This window comes from Puntigrus tetrazona, chromosome 10, assembly GCF_018831695.1.
Source record: "Puntigrus tetrazona isolate hp1 chromosome 10, ASM1883169v1, whole genome shotgun sequence".
NCBI classification, from domain to species: Eukaryota; Metazoa; Chordata; class Actinopteri; order Cypriniformes; family Cyprinidae; genus Puntigrus; species Puntigrus tetrazona.
The window spans coordinates 11,144,803-11,167,207 of record NC_056708.1 but is presented as its reverse complement, the minus strand read 5'-3'; the positions used below and the strand labels follow the sequence as shown (position 1 = coordinate 11,167,207).

The window sequence follows — 22,405 nt, the reverse complement described above, 5'->3', positions numbered from 1 at the left end:
GCGTATTTTCATCAGCATACAAGCGATGCTGAGGGTCGGTGAGATGAAGTCTGTCGTTCGTCAATAAACTGCCACAGGCGCCTCAGGGGTGTCTTTCTTTAAAGGCTGCAGATAAACATATCAGATAAAGATATTTTTTGTTACCGCATATGTGTATCAAATGCCCCTTTGGCCGTCTACACTACACGATCACAAAAAAACATTCCAACGCCAAATACAATCATTTCTCTTACTTCCAAACATCGACATGTTGGATTTCATACTCAATGTTGAATTTCTCAATCGAGAGGAGACTCGCCTGAGAGAAGAATAACGGCTCACGAGCAGCGCAAGCAGCAATGCAAATGGTTGATATTTAACTAATGTGTTGGATGCAGTGTTTTTTTTATGATACATTTAACACAAAATGACACTTAAATGTGTTAAGTCATAACACATGACAAGCTCATGGCAGACTGAAATTGTGTGAACAAATAGAATAAAAATATTCAGATTTATACAACTTGTCACCAGCCCCCATCCCACATGAGAAAATTTAAATTGGTAGCTACATCTTCATAAATAGCCCATATAGGCTATGCAAATTATCATGAGTAAAGAGCTTGAATGCTGTTACGACCCCACGTAGGTCTAGGGGTATAACATTTAAAAAGATAAGACATTAAAAAAACGTGCGTATAGTGTGTGGGACAAAGAAAACAGTGCAAACTAAATGTACAAGATAATTTTATTTGCGTAGGTGATTAAATACAAGAGATGCAATGGTGATAGAACAAAAAGGAAAAGGGTATATACACGTACACTATTTACATTATTTACAGGAACAAAAAACAATCCGAAGGGAACGGGGAAAAAGAGACGAGGGCGGTGCTAAAGTAAAGAAAATAAATCAAAACCGTCTCCAGCTACTTAACTTCCCCCCCAGACTATCTACCAACAATTATTTGAAAAGAAAAATGTCTTCAGCGTCCGTGACGCCCTAACTTACTACGCTCACTGATCCAAAACCAAAAGTACATGGGGTGGCACGCGCCCCTAACCTAATGTACTATACAAAGTAGATTCCTACGTGTTGCAATGTAAGTCACGTGACGTTCTTACCTGTCCACTTCTCCCCGGCCTCATAACACACAACGAATGATAACTAACAATATGAGTGGAAAAGGGAACGGGAAAACAATACACAGTAACGAACATCAAACAACGCAATAAACAATGATAATCAGTGATCCAAACAAGTGGCGAGCAAACAGCAAAACAAAATGGGGGCTTGTGGGTGGTCTGGCGGGCTCTTTTATTTGAGGTGGTTTGGGATGATTGGAGACTGCAAAAGGAGTGACGTCAGCGCTGATGATGATTGATGGGTGACGGGAACCAATGACCGGTGACTAAGAGTTTAAAGGGCGGAGAACAGAGAGAGGAAAAAAAAAAAAAAAAAAAAAAAACACTACAACGCGAACACGTAAACATCCCCACCCATAAGAACAAACATATGTCAGTCCAAAAAGACAGAAGGCCTGAAGCAGGTTGTCTGGTTCCATCACTGAATTACCTTCCAAGATGGTGCACACTCTGGAAGGGTTTAACTGTGGACTTTCTTCATCAGCGCAGAGGATTCCTACTGGTATTTGGTTGTATGAGTCCTTGTCAGTCACATCCTAACAAAGAAAAAAATATTGTGAATAAACAGTTTCAGTCTGTCATCATTAACTAGTAAGGAAGGTATTCAACATTGGAAATAAAAGTCTGGGAAATATTCATCACATGATTCTGAAAAATAGCAGCAGACAGTCTTTTAAAGAGATAGTTGATCCAAAAATGAAAAGACTTATCCACTTACCTCTACGGTATCCAAGAAGCAGATAAACATCACATTTTCTCTATCAGCTGTTTTCAAATACAGCGCGAGTTAATACACAGAGCCGTAGTTCACTGACAAGCTAAGCAACATCAAGTCCTTTATCGCAGATGAATCACCTTCAATAAAGGACTCGATAGATCTTGCGTAGCTTGTGGGTGAACTACGGCTCTGTGTATTAACTCGCGCTCTATTTGAAAACAGCTGATAGAGATTTAGCGCTAATCACGGAACCTGCTTTACTGACGAGATGCGCATGATCTTATCGTGCGGTATTTTGTCCAGCCCTACGTAGAAGATGGAGCTTTCCATTGAAGCGGATGGAGAGCAGCGTACGCCAAGTGTGTCCAGCCAGGCACTTTTCAAAATGGCGCTACGGTGAAATATGCTGCTGAAAATGTTGAACTACGACTATTTGTTTTCATTCCATACAAAGAGTATTCTCGTCGCTTCATAACATTATGATTGAACCACCGATGACAAATGGAGTACTCTGACGACGTCTTACAGACTTGCTGGAGCATGACCGTGTAATTTACCAGCAGTCAAAGGGACAGTCACAAACCTCCCAGATTATCTAAAATATCTTAAATCGTTTGAGGAAACAAAGCTTTTACGGGTTTGTAACTACATGTGGTTGAATAATAAATGCCTAAATTTTCATTTTGGTTGAGGAGTATCCCTTTAAAATGTTACTTTGTACTGGAAACACGTACAACAATTTAATAACTTACAGAGCAGGTCTTGAAGGCAGATGGGTCATCACCCAATATGACTGGCAGTCCATGAAGGCAAAGGGACCTAACATCTGTTGGCTCGGTCGTCTGGAAATAAGGGAGATATTGTACAACTCTGTTTGATATGTACTTAAATACTAAACCTCCTCCAAATTATTGAGATTTTGGGAAGTAAAGAAAAGAGGAGATTATACAAACAGGAAGAATAGAGAAGGCAGATAAACGAGAAAAGTGGGAAAATATAGGAGAGTTGGGAGAGGAAAAAAAAAAACAAAAACAAAAAACGACACCACACACACCACTACCTTTGTCTGACGTAAAAGCTCAGCCAAAATTTGACTGGCCTTTCTTTCTGAAGATGTCCATCAGATTTGAAGAGTGATGGTCCAGAGCGTCAAGGAAGTTCTGAGATTTTTTTCCCCACCACTCGGTTGAACTCGTAATAAACCTGAAATATAAAACATGCATCTCCGCTCTGACTCTGTTGTGCAGAAGTGGTTGTGAGAGATTATGAATTTGCACAGAACTCTCTGGTATGTGCACAACACTTTGCATCTTTAACAGAAGAGATGCCACGTTGTGCTCAAGCTGTTTTTCTAAATCAGGAAGATCACTACTGGCTTCTTCACTCGGCTCTTCTAACTCTTCTATATCATCAGCATGGAACATTTGCTTTTGTGCAGCATTACTGTCTGGGCTAATATAATGATGACCGATGATTTCTGATTTGAATGTCTTCCAGTTCTGTTCCTTGTGTCTTTTACTCTTGTGTGCTTTGAAAGTGGAGTAGACACTGCTTTCAAAGTTACAGTCTTTGTAAGGGCAGGCAACTTTGATTTACTTTTAAATGTACAGTACGCAAGTGAATCAAGTAATCAGCTTCAGAGCAATACTCAGCAAACCCACAAGACAGACAGCTAAACTTAACTGCTGCATCTGCACTTGCCTGTTGACCAGGCGGATTGGTGTGAAAGCGGGATAAGTGCACTTTTAAGGCATTAAATGATTTAAGTGCATAAACATTCCTGGGGTAAACAAGGAAATGGCTCATTTCTAGCATAACTTCCATGTTTCAGTCTATAATGCTTAAATAGCTGTCATCTTTTTTCACAGTTAAAAGAACAATACTTACATTTCAAATGCATGCCGCCTTGTCACATGAAACAAAAAGCTTATTGTTAGAAAGCATCCATTTGTGTTTGCATTTATACGTTAATTTAACTTATTCTATATTACACAATGGCAGTATCAAAACTTGATTTTTAAAAACTTGAAGTTTAAATTCACTTGCTTGATTAAACTGTGGTCGTCCTGTGACACTATCTGCTCCTCTGGAACCGCAGTATGTGTGTCCAACTCGAAGGGATTAAACGGGACAGTGTCTACAGCAAGCCAGTAACAAATCAGCTAATTAACGTTAGGTGAAAACGCCGCGACCTGTTATGTTTCGTATGATCGCAAACAATCCCTCAACGAAAAAGCAAGAACAATATATCGATGACAAAGGGCCGTGAAACGGCCTCACGGGAGTTAAAGTTAGATACAAAATCTGGGCTAACAGTGTCCACTCTTGTGCGTAAGCACAAATTCATCAGCAAACATCGCTGCTTGCGACAACGAAACTACTTTTTGTTCGTTCAGGTAGACAACGACACATTCAGGCAAGCAATCTTTAAATTCCTCCAACAACATTAACTCTTAACGAATTAAAGTCTGCTACCTTACTCGCGTTACACCACTTATCAAAGAGAATGCCTTTCTCGCGGGCAAACTCAAGTCTGACTGTTCTGTTTTTTATGATTTCTAAATCGCTGTCTGTATGCTTCAGGTACAAGCTCGTAAGCACGGAGAATGGCTGATTTAACTGTCTCATATTGTAGACTCTCCTCTAAGGACAACGTTGAACAAACCTCCGGTGCCTTGCCAACCAATTTGCACTGTAGAAGGAGGGACCAAACATCTCACGGCCAACGAAATGAGGATGCGATACGTTCGAAAGCGCTGAAATACGCATCAACCTCAGTCTCCCTAAACGGAGGCACTAAAGAAATATGCTTGCTAACGTCGAACATTAAGGATGATCAACAACTGGCGCAGAAACAGAAGACTGCACAGCAACTCTAGCAGAACTCTTAGAGTCCAACTCGAGCTGCCGCAGCTTCACTTCTTTCTCAGCCTCGATCTCAAGCCTGCGGATTTCGAGCCTCAGGTCCAACTCAGCCTGACGCGCCTGAGCCCTTTCCTGTGCCCCATACTGTAAACGGGCCAAGCGGACTTTCAATAGTCCATCCTCCTTGGACCCGGCAGAAGTAGGAGAAAACGGGTAAAAAGGCGGCAAGACGGCCTTGGCCTCGGCCTCAACCTCGGCGTCTGTCTCGCTCTGCCCTTCCTCCAAGGACCAGGCACTAGGAGGTTGCGCATCAGTACCAAGCGAGCCGGTCTCTGCAACATCGACGCCAGGCATCACAAAAATCCTCAACTCCGTCAATTTATCGAATATCACTTTTTTATATTTTTCTTAAGGGCTTGCCTTACTACAGGAATTTTATAGTAGTCTGCAATTTGTATCAAATCTTTTCTACAACTGTCGAATTGATTGATTGATGGGTTACTAATAATTTTAAATCAAATGAGGCCATGCTTGCTGCCAGTACCAAACACACAGAGAGCGCAACACTACACACTACTGGTTCCAGACATACGAAAGGGATTACTTCGTTACAGCACAACCTGCACGCACAGCTTTTTAATGTCTTGGGATGGGTTTTAAATATCCCGGACGAGCCCCCAAAAATGTTACGACCCCACGTAGGTCTAGGGGTATAACATTTAAAAAGATAGACATTAAAAAACGTGCGTATAGTGTGTGGGACAAAGAAAACAGTGCAAACTAATGTACAAGATAATTTTATTTGTGTGGGTGATTATTAAATATAAGAGGTGCAATGGTGATAGAACAAAAAGGAAAAGGGTATATACACGTATACTATTTACATTATTTACAGGAACAAAAACAAGACGAAGGGAACGGGAAAAAAGAGACGAGGCGGTGCTAAAGTAAAGAAAATAAATCAAAACTGTCTCCAGCTACTTAACTTCCCCCCTAGACTATCTACCAACAATAATTATTTGAAAAGAAAAATGTCTTCAGCGTCCGTGACGCCCTAACTTACTACGCTCACTGATCCAAAACCAAAAGTACATGGGGTGGCACGCGCCCCTAACCTAATGTACTATACAAAGTAGATTCCTACGTGTTGCAATGTAAGCCACGTGACGTTCTTACCTGTCCACTTCTCCGCGGCCTCATAACACACAACGAATGATAACTAACAATATGAGTGGAAAAGGGAACGGGAAAACAATACACAGTAACGAACATCAAACGACGCAATATACAATGATAATCAGTGATCCAAACAAGTAGCGAACAAACAGCAAAACAAAGGGCTTGTGGGTGGTCTGGCGGGCTCTTTTATTTGAGGTGGTTTGGGATGATTGGAGACTGCAGAAGGTGTGACGTCAGCGCTGATGATGATTGATGGGTGACGGGAACCAATGACCGGTGACTAAGAGTTTAAAGGGCGGAGAACAGAGAGAGGGAAAAAAAACACAACGCGAACACGTAACAAATGCCTTATGCAGCAAAAAAGTGTACAACTGCAGGCAATAGGGGTCACAATTAAACTTTTTAATTTTTCATGTTTACCGATGACCTACATCAAGCTTTGATGCATCACCTTCTTCCACTTACATTCACAGCCCTCCCACACGGTGTGGTTAAAATAACCAGCTCGCTTCATCGCATAGGTACACACACAGTCAGAGAGTGAAAATGTTGATCTGTGAAAGAGGCAGAAAACAAGAACTACAGGACATTTGTTTCAGAGCATTACTTTATACTGGTCCGTTATACTGGTACGAGTGGAATCAAAAAAAGCATTACTTTCCTGCCTGACAATGCATTTTAGAATAAGGTATTTTGATTAATAGTTCAGCAGTTAAAAAAAGAATGAAGGAGTTGAAAAATGAGTCTAGTTTCAAAAATAGTGGAGAGTTCCTTTAAGGAAGACATTTTATATTTCAAAGGGGCCATATGATGTTGATTAAAAGAACATTATTTTGTTTATTTGATGTGATACAATGTGTTTACGTGGTTTTAAGTTTCAAAAAACACTTATACTGTACATTATTGTTTCTCCTCCAAGCCCCACCTTCCTGAAATGCTACAAAGCTCAAAAGTAAGATGTGCTCTGATTGGCCAGTTATCTAGTGCACTGTGATTGGGCAAATATCCAACCATGTAGCAGAAATGTTACGTCCCTTACCATTACGACAATAAAATATAACAATAAAAGCTATTACAAACGAGGCATTTGTTGCATCCAGTGGGGACATAATTACTGATTATGAAGACGTAGTACTGTCTTTTTACGTATTGTGTTGCATCACTCCTCATAAACATGACCATGTCTGCTTTTGTAATCGGAGACATGACAAACAAAAAGCACAACTCTACACTGCTCAAAATTCTCGTTGGAATAGTAAATACCAGATTGTGTCCTCTTTTGAAAGCGCAAACACAATAGTTTCACTTTTACAACAAAATACAGCATCTTCTGAACATGGCGCCAGCAGCAACACTACAGCGAGGACAATAGTCGAACGATGTTATGAAAATAAACCCACATGGAGGCGTAGAGAAGTGGGGGCAGCCATTTTAGAACCCCTTTAAGAGCAACACCAAGTACAAGTCCAACTAACAGGAAATGTTATTCTTTGGCTAATGTTCTGCAAGGTTCTTTCAAAGTTGTGAACAAACATTTTTTTATTTTGAAGTTGTCTGTTCTTTAATAACTCTCATCATTGTTTTGTTGAACCAATGACATCAATGGGTAAAATCGCATATGCATGTTGCTTTTCTTCCTAACCAAGTGCAGATTTGATTTTCTGAGCTGGCCCCCTCCTACAGATTGTCTCTACTTTACTATCACGGTGGACTTCTTTCTATGCAGGACAGCTTTCACCTCACTAGTTTTTCATGCAAACTGTGTTCTGTTTTGAACTAAACTGCCATTGTGAAAGCCCAATTAGTTGCCATCAAAATGCAGGGGTTACTACTTAACTGAAATAATCTAGCATTAAACAGTTTTGTTTGATCGTGCGAGCAGAAACAGAATAGACTAAGTGTTCAGAAATAAAGTCTTTATTAGAACAAAGTACTCCTGCTTACATAACATTTGCTTTAATGCCAGACGAGCCCTGCAGTTGTGTCAAAGGCAACATGTAGGCTAAAGGGTGTTAAAGTGGGTTTTGCTGTTGCACAGTGCGTGAAAGTAAATCAGCTGTACTTTTAACAATTAAAGATGCGCAATAAGGCATGTGCAGTTGGTATTTTTGGGGTAACTGTGTTTTCATTGTGTTGTATAGGAGCATTTGTGCTAATAATAAAATTGTTTTATTTACAAAATGTATGTATTTTCTTCTAAATAAATGAAATGTCAAATCAATATGATACACTTGACCATATACATGTGCGCTGGTGAACTCTTCTGTCAAATCAAACTGTCCTTATCTCACGCTATCTCTAGATGCATATCTTTGTTGACACAAGTTACACATGGTGCGTCACAAGCCTCAATCTAAATTTCCTAGTATTTGTGGTTGACAGATACATACAGATATATGATGCAAATCTTTTCTCACACTCCAAGCTAACATGCCATTTTTAGGAAAACTTTTATACTTCTTTAAAATGTTATACTTCCATTTCCTCTTTTTAAAATGTATACTGTTTACTGTCAACTGCTTATGAGTGCGTATTTACTTAAAAAGGAAATCACCGCCTCAACCTAGTTTCACAGCATAAGACATTTCAGCAAAACAGTGAGGCAGAAGCCACGCACAGCGCTTTCCTTGGAAAGAAAGATGGTGAGTGTGTGACTCTTATGAAGATATCGGAAAGCTATTTTATATATAATGTAAATATAATGTCTTGAAAGTTTAAAACGTTTAATCTTTCTTTCGCTTTTTGTCGTTATGTCAGAAAAAAACAGCACTAGCTGTATGCAAAAAAGCATTAAATGAATAAAAAGTCTGTTTAATTTCAGTTAATTAACCAATACAATATATGCAATGCTGATGCTTATTACTTAATGCATAAAACCTGGGTAAAATTTTTCATTTCATATAGCATTTTTGTTAAATATGCAATTTATTAAATTTTTCAGTGTTTCTTTCTGATCTGTTGTGGGTGGATGCTGGTGTCTTCAGTTTTTGGTAATGTTTTCTATCTTTTGTGGAGATTAATGCCAATATGCTTCAATCTCAATTTTAAATGTCACAATGTTACATTTAGGAACTTGTTATATATATATATATATATATATATATATATATATATATATATATATATATATATATATATATATATATATATATATATATATATATATATATATATAGATAGATATAATGCATTTTGTGCCTTGTCAAATTAAACAGGAAGCACCTGTACAAAGAGAACATAAACGCATGAAACAAATTCTGGTTTTTGCTGCTCTTTATTTTTTGTTTAGCATTTGGCAACGCGGCGGTGAATTACACTACGACTTTATTTGTCAATCTTGGAGAGTCTGCCAAAATTAGATGCAACTACAACCGAACAAATGACACGGAAAGCATGACAGCAGTTCTGCAAACGTTAAATCACACACTGTGTTCATATTTCTTACTTGAGAATACATGGAAGAAACTACATTGTGAAGATCACAGCAGGTTCATATGGATTCCAGAAACTAAGGAAATAACATTTGAGCTCTTAAATCTTCAAATTAAGGATATCGGCACATACACCTGTACTGTGAAGAGGATTGTAAAACCACCTCAAGTGGATCTGGGAGTGCAAAAAATTCAAGTTATTGGTAAATATTTTCTTTATAATCAGAAAAAAACATTGCAGATAGATCATATTAGAGAGATGTAAATGATAAGTATTGCATTTTGTGTATTAATCCTTCCTCACAGTGCGTCCCACCTTGTCTCTGTCCTGTGTGAAGAGGCCTGATGGGTCTCCCATGATTCTGTGCTCTGTGCATTTTTACCCCGATTCTCTTGAACAGTTGTGGATCAGAGACGGAGAAGTCCTCAACAGCTCACACACAAACAAATCATTCAATGGATCCTTTGGTCAGAAATCGTACCTCATACTGCCACCACGAAACATCAATGATATAATCTACTCCTGCTGGGTAAACCACTCATTCTTGAACAAACCACTTATGGCCAATTTATCAAGCTCTGTCTGTTACGAAAGTGGGGGTAAGTTTAGAGCTGCTACGTGTTTCATATTTCAATGTGATATATACTGTATTTACAATAATTCTGTCTTGTAGGTGTAACTCTGACTGTGACAGTAGTGTCAGTCATGTTGACGGTGCTGTTGACTGTCTTTTTGATCGTTCCAGTCATACTTATACATAACAGTAAGTCTTAGTGTTTCTGCTAATTTTAAATGTAAATGTCATTCTGAAACAGAAAAGCAACATTTTTGCATAAGCAGGACTGTAATAAGTCATATAACGGTGATGATAACTTTATGTTGACTTTATGGTAACAATGGTTACATTTTTTTATGCATATAAACTTCTCTTAGCCCTCTTAGAGTGAGTCTAAAATCTCCCACGCTTAGAAACAGTTCTTGGTTTTACTGGTCAACCTTAATAACCTCAATTCTGTCAAGACACTTCTCAGAGAGTTTAGCATGGTAATATACAGTAAAATGTTGCAATATACAGTGGCTGCTGAGCAAGAACCAAGACCTTCTACTGCCAGTATATTCACAGACGTGTGCTCTGAGCATTTTAGAAATATTGCTGCTGCATATATAATATATATTAAGCCCTATATACGCGAAACAACCTGTAGCAGATCTGAGGAAGGTGGAGAATTTCATCTCAGATGTGATCTACTTACATCATTGAGTAAATCTGCTTTTATCTTGTTCCAGAAAGGGCATGTCATCAGTCTGTGTCTCCCATAGGAGTGAGTTCCACACCTGAGCCTGTCCTCCATGATCACCTGCAGTCTGAGATGCTGTACTCAACACTGGGTAACCATCATCCAGTCCCGTGCAGCCCTGCTGTTGTTAGATAATTTGTACAATAAACACTGAATTAGCACAATCTCAGATTTGTGTATATATCCTTAACTACATTGATAGAACAACTGTTAGTTATGGGGTTTGGTTGCATGAACTACTTAAACGTGTCTTAAAAAATAATGCATATGACTCGTCATAACTTTTAAAATTTCTTCTTGGCTTACTGCTATTGGTTAAAGTAGGTGCAGCCTCTTCCACAATTGCATACTTTCTATATAGTAGGTGAAAAACAGTATGTGACAAAAGATGTATGCAAAAATGCACAGTACTCATGAAAGAGTAGGTAAATGTAGGCTACCTTGATGACCATGGTTGCAGCAGGTGTAATGATTTTAGGCACTGCCTGAAATTGCTGGGGACTATTTTCAGACGCTGAGTAATATCATTGCATCTGCTGCAGCAAAGTTCCTTAATTATTACGTCAGAATGAGAGTTTAGTTGCTATTTATTTTCCATTGGTGTTAGTACACAGTGTAATTTTGGCTATTTATGAGCGTGATGCTATTGGTCTAATTATATTCAATGATCTATGCTAAGCTTGAGCTAAAAATACAACCACCAGAACCGGAGATTGGCTGAATAGTTTCAGAAAATGATAAAACTTAACTGTTTAACTCTAGGGGAGTTGAAGAATTAGCCTCTTTTTTCAAAAAATGTGCCTTGTTCCTTTAACCTAGAAGCTATTTTGCTGCAACTTGGTCTTAAAATTTGACTTACTGAATTTAGATTTGATCCAAAAGTGCATTCAGTGAGTGTATCTTGCAAGTTACATCAATACATAAATTGAATTATGCACTGAGTGTATTTGTTCAGGAATGAAATCAGGAATGAAATATGACTAAATTACTGACATTCTTTCAAATGATCAGTTCAAAAACAGGAATAACGAGATGCTCAGCGATTCTTTCTGCTGTGACTTTTTTTCTGTGACTATTTTCATTGGTGGAGCTCAACCATACAAAGCTGAAACTGTATTATGGCTAGTGTTTTAAAATCTGTTCAGATTGCATATTTGTGAGGAGTTTTCCAACCTGGATATCTTCAACACACAAAACTGAAGTCTAAAATTAGCAGTCCACAATTTGTATAAAAAACACAAGAGGAAATCACTTTTTAAGAGCTTCCTCCTACTGTCTTAAGATGCAACTGAAACCTGTGTGCAACTGCAGGCCATAATTCAATCTGAGCACAACATACATGTGCTGAATTTGTGATCATGGCATAATTCATTAATTCATGGCATAATTTCTTATCTGCGTTTTCACAAGTGACCTAAATGACAGCTTCACTGCATCACATGTGCAGACCTCCCACACCGTGTGGTTAAACTAACTAGACCTCGCCGGTTCTTTAGTGCATGATGATACTCTACAAAAGAGAGTAAAGGTTAAAGGCAAATGAGGTATGGAGGACATTTACCTTAACCTAGAAAAGTCCTTTTCACTTTTAGACTATCTCAGCTGCAAGCCATGATGTTACTTCTCTATGAGTAACGCCTGTTTTATATTGGTCCAGTGATTGAAACAATGAAAGAAAAGCTCATTTGTGATTGGCTCTGGATGAACAGACTAACAGACTGTAGGTTGTTAGTCACATAGTAACTGCTTGAGAACACTTATTTTAAGCTTTTCTATTTAAGTTTTTCAGTCTACAAAATAAGTGCTATCCTCTGTGCTACATATTGGTTGAGCTTGTTTCTGACTTGATCAAAACTATACGCAGCTACCTCAAAACAGCGTCACTTCTTCATTTGCATCAAGATAGATCATCAGGTCTCTGCAAGAGACATAAGAGGATGCAGTTTCCGAAATATGAAATGGTGAGAATTTTCACGTCACATAAGATCAATAATAATAACATATATCTACAAAAATATTTGATAAATAGCTTAAATCCGCTTTTGTTTTCGGACATAATCAGATACACCTGTTTTATGCTGTTTTATGTTCAATGCTTGATTCTGATTGGTCAGTGAATCGTTAAATATATTTAGTATGCTTAAAATGTCCGCTAAAGTTTGTAACTGAGAGTTCGCCTTGGCGAGCAGTTTCATGCTTGTGCTAGTAATGTTTTTCATATCCTCTGATTTCTTTTGTTTAACATAGCCATTTCAGTTCAAATCAACATTTAATGTACTTTTAACTAAGCACCCGTGCAGTAAGTTAGATTATATACAGCTGGTCGTTATCACAAAACAAACCACAACAAAGTATCTATAATACAAAATGTATCACTTTCTTTTTCATTGATTTATCTGGCTTTCTCAATAGATATCATCAAAGTGTGCGTGGATGCTGCTCTCTTTGATTCCTGGTAATGATCATGCATTTCTGTTCAAATTTTAAGCATAAATTGTAATAATTTGTTGGAAAATCACTGACTTAAGCCTTTCAACTATGATGCATCAGTAACAATAAAATGGCTTAAAATATACACTGAATATTTATTGGCTGTCCTGTCTTTTTCAGCATTTATAGCTGGACATGCATTATGTAACGACAACTCAGTTCAGACTGCACATCGAGGAATGTCAGTCAATATCAGCTGTAACTACAAACCAACAAATGAAACCAATGGTTTCATAGTGGAACTGAAAACTAATAGGACATTGTGCTCAGTAATGAAAAGTAATAACTCATGGATAAAATACTGCTGTATGAATCACAGTAAATTTATTTGGATTCCAGAAACTGTGCAAATGGTATTTGAGATATCAAATCTGCAGATAAATGACATTGGCACTTACACATGTGTTGTGACAAGATCTATACCACCTCCTTCTGTGCCTTTGAGAGAAGACAGAACATTTGTTCAAGTGATTGGTAAGATTATTTTGAAACAGAAATTACAATGACAAGTGATTTGAGTGCGTGTATGGTATAACAATGTGCAGTGGCGTAACTTCAAGACGGCCCCCTCTGTGCTGCACCACGGTTATAAAACGCATACAAACACACAGAGCTCGTGTCTAGAGAGAGAACCCAAATAAGCAACTTACCTACTAGCCTAACCTGCTTAATTTCGAACGAATAAAACCAGTATCTTATCAGTTACTTATATTAAACTGAACCATTATCTTTGCGTGCTTCTCTGTCTAACACACGCGCACACATTCTCAGACGATCGAGCGCTTTATTCTGGTAAAAGCACAAAAGAAAATGCGCGCAAACGCGTCCTTGCTCTTGAAGTACAACCACTTTAATAAACACTGCAAAAAAAACTTTACGAGGGTGGATTAGAACCCGCCGCCTCAGAAATGCTCGACGAATGTTGTACTACTAGACCACTAAAGAGCACAGTTAGCAAAATTGTGAATTAAAATAAATTATTTCTATATCTGTATATATAACAATATAGCAACTTTGTCCCCAGAGGTCGGCTTGCAATGTGGGCCCCCACAGCAGGGCCCCAGCATCTGTAGTTACGCCATTTGATAAATAAAGATATTATATTATAACTAACTTACATTTCTTATAGCACAACCCGTTGTGTCTGTGTCGCATGTAAGAGCATTGGGTGGATTTCCCACGATGCTGTGCAGCTCTGAGGGGTTTTACCCTTCAGCTCTAGAGCAGCTGTGGATGAGAAAAGGAGAATTTCATAACGCCTCTCTCACAAACGGCATTAACAAAACCAACCCAGATGGATCATTCACCTTCCATTCATACCTGAATATAACTGACTGTGTGGACTACTCGTGTTGGGTAAACCACTCATCCTTGAGCCAACCGACAATACTCCACATATCTCCTGATTGTTACAAGAACAGAGGTATTTTTATCTAAAGTACATAATAGCATTTAATACCATAGAGTGTCTGTTTTGTATGCAATTCTGCTCAGTAACATTCTTTTATAGATATGAATGTATGGAGAGCTCTGGTGACATCTGTTCTGCTAATTCTCACCATACTGATTATTACGGCTGTGTATGAGCATTTCAGTGAGTTTTACATTTGACCTACATTTTTTCTTTAATCAATTTAAATCTCAGTAACCAATGGCAGAATAATGACGTTGGTGAAATCAAACTGATACTAGAATATTCTGATCGAGTCATTATGTTCATGTTCATCCAGGAAGAGCACATAACAGGTCTGCTGAAAGCGTGGATGTCACACCTGTGCCTGAAATCCAGTCTGACAGGCAGTATGACATATATTCATTGTTGGGTGATCATCGTCCAGTCCCATGCAGCCCTGACGGAGTTCGCTTATCTCCATAATAAGAACACCAAGGCCCGGTTTCATAGCCAGGGTTTAAAGGAACACTCCTACTTTTTCTGGAAATAGGAGGTTTTCATGGTAAAACTCAATTTATTAACTCTGGGGGAGTTGGAGAATTACTTTATTTCCAAAAAAAAGTGGAGTGTTCCTTTAACCAGGATTAGGCCATAGTTCAATTAGGACATTGAAGTAATTTTTATAAACATGCCCTAGAAAAAAATCTTGGGGACATCAGTATCTATCAATACAAAAGTATCTATCAATACAAAAATGTTTTGTATTGATAGATATCCAGAGCCATTTCTATCTTAATAACATGATAGCAATTGTGTATCAATCATTTCAATCAATCGTTTTTATTTATATGGCGCTTTTAACAACACAGGTTGCATCAAAGCACTGAACAGTATAAAGCAGAAGAATACAATGACAATGATGTATGTAATATATAATTTATACATGATTATTTAATCTTCCATTAACATTGTTGGCTGTATGTTGCCTATATGTTGACAGAATAGGCTTATTATGACACATGCAGTTTATAAGATGTTCTTTGCAAGCTTCAGCGTGTAAAAATCAATATAATGGCTTGCAGATTGTAGATTTCTTTCCATTGTTGGCAATTGTTAAAAAATGAATTCCTTATTTGTCACATGGTGTAGCCTACAGTCTTTGAATGTTTTCTCACGACCTACATCAAGCATGTAAGTTGGATACTGTGAGGTTAAAATAACCTGACCATTTAGTCACTTTCTCGGTTCAGCTGTTCAGTCAGAGCATGAAGAAATACGAATTCACGAATGTCACACAGCTGCTCTGAATAGAACTAACTAATAGAACTCTAAAATGCTTCTACTGCTGTCGGCAGCCTTTGAGCGCCAGTGTCACATCTGACTCTGAAATGAAAACTGTGGTTCTGTATTCAATGCTGAGTGATCATCATCAGTGTCATCTCCAATAATTATTCAAGTATATTATTCCAATGAGACGTGCAGACCTCAAAAAATAAAGTATGTCTAAGTTTTCACACTTTTTTCTGATATTGTGTGAGGTGAAATGACTTAATTTAGCCCGTCTAAAAACCTTTACTTTCTTTTGTCTATATTCCAAGAAAGGTAGCTAATGCGTTTACACCACCTACCGATCTGCGGAGTGGACAATAAATAATAATCTTCACATTTGCATTAAAAAAAAAACAATATATTTCAATGCATATTTGTTATTCATGTTATGTTATTGTTGTTATGTTATTCATCATTTTTCTTGTAAGCATGAACCAAACTCATTCAGAACATACTGTCAGGTATTTTTAGTTGCGATATTTTTTCATCCTTGTGATGTGAAGAAGTGCTACCTACGTTTTTAACACGTTTGTGAGCTACATCCTGATAGGTATTTCCTGTTGACAAGATGTGCCAGCTCAGTTCAGCACATTTATTATGACTGATGTTTGCACTGATAAATATTTTCTGCTGACAAGACATGCTTTGTCTGTAATTAAACTAAATGTAGGACTAGTCATTTTGAGTGGATAGGGCGAGTTTTCACAACACAGACACCAGAATAAGTCCACCATCTTATTGGTCGTGACCCTGGACCACAACACTAGCAGCACAGGTTTATATGCAGCAATAACCAATAATACATTTTTCTTTCGTGCCAAAAATCATTAGGATTCAAAAATCATTATGCCAAAGATCATTATGTAAAGATCATGTTTCGAGAAGATATATTGTAAATGTAAAAAAAAAAGTAATTTTTGATTAGTAATATGCATTGCTAACTTCATTCGGACAACTTTAAAGGCGATTTTCTCATTTATTTGCACCATCAGATTGCAGATGTTCAGACAGATGTATATCAGCCAAATATTGTCCTGTCCTAAAAAGCCATAAATCAAATACGTTTTTTTAACTGGTTTTGTGGTGCAGGGTCACAATACAGCAAGCAAAGTTAAAGTTAACAGCTTTGCTAGCAAAACATACATTTTCTCGCTAGAGGGCGCCATTGTCCAATTTATAAAAACGCTATAGTCCACTACACCTCGGCCTTATTCACTATATTTCCAAAAACAAACAAACAAAATAATAATAAAAATAATAAATAATAATTCTCTCTACATGCCGACAGGCCTATTACCATTATAATTCACATTTACTTATTTCGGAGCAGTATACTTATTTTGATTAATTGTTGTTTGATATGGTAAAATTTAGGGAGTAAAACACTTCCGTCCTTTATCTAATTATATGCATGCTCTTCTACCCATAGACGTAACAAATGTTTTTTACTTAACCTTTTATGTATTATGTATATGCTTCTACCCATTTACCTCTACCAAGTACAATGAATCTTTCGCTTCTTTGATCAAAAGAACCGACTCCTGAATCATTTCCTTTGAGCATGCGCACAAGACAAAATCACGTCACCCGTGTTCGCGGGGAGCAGATCTGGAAGTGTCTTGCGCGGTAGGCAGCAGGAGTTGTCCACATGTGGATGAAAGGAAAACACGGTCGGTATATCTGTCTCTGTTGATGCGGCGAGCTTGCGTGTGGGTAATATATGTTTATAAACTCAAAATATTAAACGGAGAAGGTTTCGAAACTAATGGTTGTAAAGGAAACGGTCAAAAAGGCCAACAGAAAATGGAATTGAGGCCACGTTAACTTCGGCTAGGCTACAGTTAGCTCATTTCGGTTTGTGATCATTATTGTAATATTTTTTTAAAAAAGCGAAATACGTGGAGATGTAAGTATCGAGTATAGTTTTATTGTGTGGCATTTAAACAAGGCCGTCGTTAGCCCGCGTTACTTAACGTTATTCAAGTTTAACGTTAGTTAGGCAACTGAATTGTTCCTGTCATTAAGGTTATCTGGACTAAGCTTTTCCACAAATAAAGAGCAATAATCATATATACGTTTAAGAAATAAATGAGCGGAAATTTTTTTTTTACGTCTTTTATCCACGTGTTATTCTAGATGATATTTATGGTAGTTTAAATTGCACTACAATTTCAAATAACGATATAATTATTAAACGTAATATACGTTTTGTCGAGTTTTCACCGGTAGTCTGCCGTTAGGGTTCATAGGGTCGTTTCTGTTATGGTCTTGTGTTTCAAACGGTCGTGATGTATTAAGCGCGCCATCCTGCTGTTTTGTCCCGCCGCCTGACCGCCCAGCTTTGTGTTGATCACTTCATGTAGTGCACACTAGATTAGAGGGAAGATCTTAGGAGCTTGTGTTTCTGATACATGTTTTCGAATGGTTTAGAATGAAAACCGAATCTTTTATATTTAATAATATATTACTATTATTAGTAGTAGTAGTCGTATTAGTACAAATTAAATATTTTTTTAAATGTATATATTTTTTATTCATTCATTAAATGTATAAACTATTTTCGTTTCATGCCAGAATGTCTGGGGTCCGTATTATTATTATATTTATTTTTTTTAAATGGGTATTTATTTGACCGAAAGTAACATTACAATTTAAAATTTTCTATTTTAATTAATTTAAAATTAATTACTGTGATGTCAAAGCTGAATTTTAGCAGCAGTTAAGTCACTCCAGTTTTTAGTGTCACGCGATCAGTCACATACTATGATGATTTTGTGTTCACACTCTTTTCTGGTATTTTCAATGTTGAAAACTATTGCATAATATTTGTGGAACATGTGAACACACTTTCCATTTTCTTACATTTGAAAGTCATGTTTTGTTCACGAATTTATATTAATAAGAATGATTATCACAGGGAGTCATTTGGTGTTTGTATTCATAAACATCTCTCTGTATTCACAGAAGTCAGTCCTGAATTTCAGCTGAATAGCTAACAATGAAGAAAGAAATAGCAGCGGTGGTATTTTTCCTGAAACGGTTGATAAAGAAGGCTGAGAAGTTGGATGCGGAGAAGGTGGACCTGTTTGTGGAGCGGTTGACGGTAGCATTACAGGAGAAGTACAAGGGTCACTGGTACCCTGACAACCCCAGCAAGGGCCAAGCATTCAGGTACAGCACACCGTTAAGCTAATGACAAAAATCCCATGCTCCTTAAGTTCACAGATAGATGGATGTTTCATGATAAAATTATCTGTAAATATATCCTGTGCAGGTGCATCAGAGTGAACCGCTTTCATAAAGAGGATGCTGAATTGCTCAGAGCGTGTGTTGAGAGTGGAGTGCAGTACAAGGACCTCGGACTGCCTAAGGAGCTCACGCTCTGGGTCGACCCTGGAGAGGTGTGCTGTAGGTAAGTTTGCGAAATAAAGCAGATGCGCTTCGGTTTGCTTTCAAGTGCTCTGCTGGTTTTGTTTTCTGACATGTCTTTGCTACTGAATTGGCCACAGGTATGGCGAGAGGAATCATGGTTTCACTGTAGCTACGTTCTCGAGCGAGGATGATGATGATAAAGAGGATGTGACAAAGAAAGTGACGAGCGCTGTGGAGAGGGTCACATCAGATTACCACTCCGGATCCTCCTCGGATGAGGACACCAGCTGTAGAGAGGCCCAGTACACCCCTCCTCTCCACAACCACACTCCATACCAGGTACAAAGTGCTTTGAGTGACTACTATTTAAAGGTTGCTGCTTTTTTGTTTTTGGAAGACCCTTTCCCTTACCGAGTGACATTTGATTTAATCAAAAATACAGTAAAAACCATAATAAACCTTTTTTTAATACGTTTTTAATTTTAATCAGTGTAATTTATTCTGCAAACTGCAGTCTTTAGTGAACTTTTTTTTTTTAATATGCAGATTTGGTGCTCAAGCAAAAAATAAAAACACTGTTTTAACCTGGGTTTAAAATGATAAAATAAAATGAAAAATCTTAACAACTAGTGAAGGTCTTGAACACTAGTGTACGTCTGTTAACTAAAACAATGTTAAGTGTTTGTAAGGACTCTTCTTTTAATGTTACCAGGCAACATTAAAAGTTTTATTTAAAAGTGTTGTCATATAGATGAGGTTTCATTTAGAATTAATAGACCTTTTCACACAGCATTCTGGCAAATTCCCATTAAATTACCAGCATGACAGCATGCAAATACGCAAATTGTTGTTCACACAAGCAAGAACATTCATCCTTTTTTTTCCGCTAAGATCCCATTCACACATCAGCACGCAAACTCATTCACAGTCTCTGATGTTAGTTACTGGAAATTACCTTTTAAAAGCTGCACGTTTGGTTTCACTATGTACATGCAGAAATAAAATCAAAAGCAGTGGTGTTACAGATTTACTGTTTTGCCGGTATTTTTAAATAGGTCCTGTTTGCACATGTTTTTTTTTTTTTAATTTTTTAATTGTAATTTACCAGTAAATGCTGTTAAAAAGAGGCAAATTTTTTGTGAGCAGCTATGTGCACGAAGTCTAAATAGCAGTAGAGGCTAGATTTTGACACTGTTAAAATAGCAGGATTTTCTGCTGTTAATAGTATTTACTGCAAATAGCAGCAATTTGCACCTCAGTAATGTAGGTACATTGTGAAACGGTATGCAATAATAACTTGAAAATGAATTCAAATTATTAAATGGATGTTACCCTACCGGGACAATACATTTACATTTAGTCATTTAGCAGACGCTTTTATCCAAAGCGACGTACAAATGAGGTAGGCAATAGAAGCAATTAAATAAACAATAAAGCCCTCCCTACACCTAACCCAAACCTATCTGATACTTTTTACATTTTTTGATTATTTCCTTCATTTTTATTTAAAGTAAAGGCTTTTCTGATGTGATTTGAAAAGGAAGGGGGAAATATTTTGCCAAAAGGCAATTTTGAACCATCTGTACCATTAGACCCGACGGCTAACAGTCTTTTGTAATGTTGACTCACCCAGTCACATGTTGGTGGGCGGAATTGGTGTAAATAGCCTAGAATAGCCTATTTTGACTATCCTCATAAAGAGAGTGTTGCACCTTTGCTTCAAGCAAGATGGACCAATAGATTTTTGGTTGTACCTCTTCAGCTGGTTGAGCACACTCATGTGAATGAGTTTTTAAGCAATGAGTATAATGGATATGGCATCAAGAAAAAGAAAATTTGAGTGAACATTTTAGAGCAATGACATGTAGACTAATTTTAAAGGGTAGTTGAGCAATGTTTTACTTGTATTAGTAAAATATTGTCTTTTTAAACGTTTCTAACTGTATCTTCTGTCCTTTTTTTTCTTTATCTGTAAAGCTTGTATATGCCAGTCCCCCAGTATGGAATCCTGTACCAAGGAAGAAGTTCTTCCCGGGGAAAGGGCATTACCCTCAGCGGCCACACTACATGATCCGCCCCCCTTGCAGACCCAACCATTCCTTTAAACCGCACAGCTGGGTCCAGCAGGGGTACCGCAGCAAGCACAGCTACTGGGGCAGCACTTCAAACCTAGTACACCAGCTTCAGTGACCACTGTTACTACAGCATGAAAGTTCATTGGTGTCAGTGTGAGGGGTGTTCCATTTGGAAAGTGTTTTTTGAAGTTACCACTAAGACGACTGACCAAATTTTTTTTAAAAATGTATTTTTGTAGTTCTGCTGTCACTGTTTTTTGAATTTGTGACTGGTCAATTTTTTAAAAAAAATGATAACAGTAACTGTTTGCACTTTAGAGTATTTGTAATAGAACATGTATTGGATTAGTAAAATTTCAAGTATTTCAATTTTTATGGTAATGGCAATGTGCTGTATTTATGTTATATGGGATCATTTGATAACACTTTACATCATGTTTTTGTCATAGTTTCAGTGACCAAATGTTTTATTTATTCACAGTAAAGTATTATGTATTGCATAGACCACTTAAATTATGGATAACATTAAAAACATTTTCAAAAATAAGAAGTCTAATATTTGAGGTTACTGTTGCGTTTGTAGTTTTGTTAGAAAAACACTAGGTGGCAGTACTATATCACGTCAACCCTCTTCTTACTGCGCACTTTAAATTAGGGCACAGCCAACAAGGCCTTAGTGTACAATACTTGAACTTTTTTCTAAATGGTATAAAACTGCAGTGCTCTTTTTATAGCACCGTTTTATTTAGCTCATTTTCAAGCGGTTGCTTTGTGGTGTTTTGGACGTTTTACATGGGCACACACAAGCAGTGCAGATGTACTTCTTTACGAGTCGGTTCATCAGGTTCACAATGCTTGCCACACCTTCCTTCTGAGCAGAGCAAACTATTCACAAACTGACAAAAGTTTGAGAGGAAATGAGTACAATTCATGGCCATCGCCCCCGCCATTACAGGCTCGAGAGGAATTCCCTAACAAATTCACTTCGCTTTTTAATACAAACCTGTCTAGTAGATTTTACTATAGTGTACATGCAATATGCGCCACGTGCAGCAAGGCATCGGATTGGATACAGCATTCGAGTCACGTGACCAATCACTAAACACAACCGCGTCTACCGTCCCGCGAGAAT

The 22,405-nt window shown here is 37.6% G+C and overlaps 2 protein-coding genes and 1 long non-coding RNA gene across 5 annotated transcripts; 2 read left to right on the top strand and 1 right to left on the bottom strand.

The window, feature by feature from the left end:
- Nucleotides 1-1,443: 1,443 nt before the first annotated feature.
- On the bottom strand, nt 1,444-6,360 carry LOC122352624. The gene is made up of 4 exons (XR_006251897.1): nt 5,882-6,360; nt 2,901-3,043; nt 2,593-2,682; nt 1,444-1,658 (listed from the first exon to the last, which is right to left on the bottom strand). It is a non-coding gene; the product is annotated as an uncharacterized LOC122352624 (long non-coding RNA).
- A 2,113-nt stretch (nt 6,361-8,473) lies between these two features.
- On the top strand, nt 8,474-16,097 carry LOC122352533. Its single transcript, XM_043249972.1, has 10 exons — nt 8,474-8,526; nt 8,826-8,874; nt 9,174-9,518; nt 9,622-9,915; nt 9,990-10,079; nt 10,604-10,705; nt 12,479-13,069; nt 13,225-14,527; nt 14,615-14,698; nt 14,835-16,097. Exons 1-7 carry the CDS (start codon nt 8,524-8,526, stop codon nt 12,577-12,579), a joined length of 984 nt encoding a protein of 327 aa, XP_043105907.1. The 5' UTR covers nt 8,474-8,523; the 3' UTR covers nt 12,580-13,069; nt 13,225-14,527; nt 14,615-14,698; nt 14,835-16,097.
- Nucleotides 16,098-17,375: 1,278 nt separating this feature from the next.
- btg3 (B-cell translocation gene 3) lies at nt 17,376-21,823 on the top strand. 3 transcript variants are annotated; one of them, XM_043249948.1, is made up of 5 exons: nt 17,376-17,496; nt 18,791-18,997; nt 19,101-19,238; nt 19,336-19,537; nt 21,176-21,823. In XM_043249948.1, the coding sequence occupies exons 2-5, from the start codon at nt 18,825-18,827 to the stop codon at nt 21,386-21,388; spliced, it is 726 nt and encodes a 241-aa protein (XP_043105883.1). In that variant the 5' UTR covers nt 17,376-17,496; nt 18,791-18,824; the 3' UTR covers nt 21,389-21,823. The 3 variants fall into 3 exon arrangements, with proteins under 3 accessions (XP_043105883.1, XP_043105884.1, XP_043105885.1); XM_043249949.1 differs by having other exon boundaries at nt 17,432-17,535; XM_043249950.1 differs by lacking the exon at nt 17,376-17,496 and adding an exon at nt 17,515-17,539.
- The last annotated feature ends 582 nt before the right edge of the window (nt 21,824-22,405 follow it).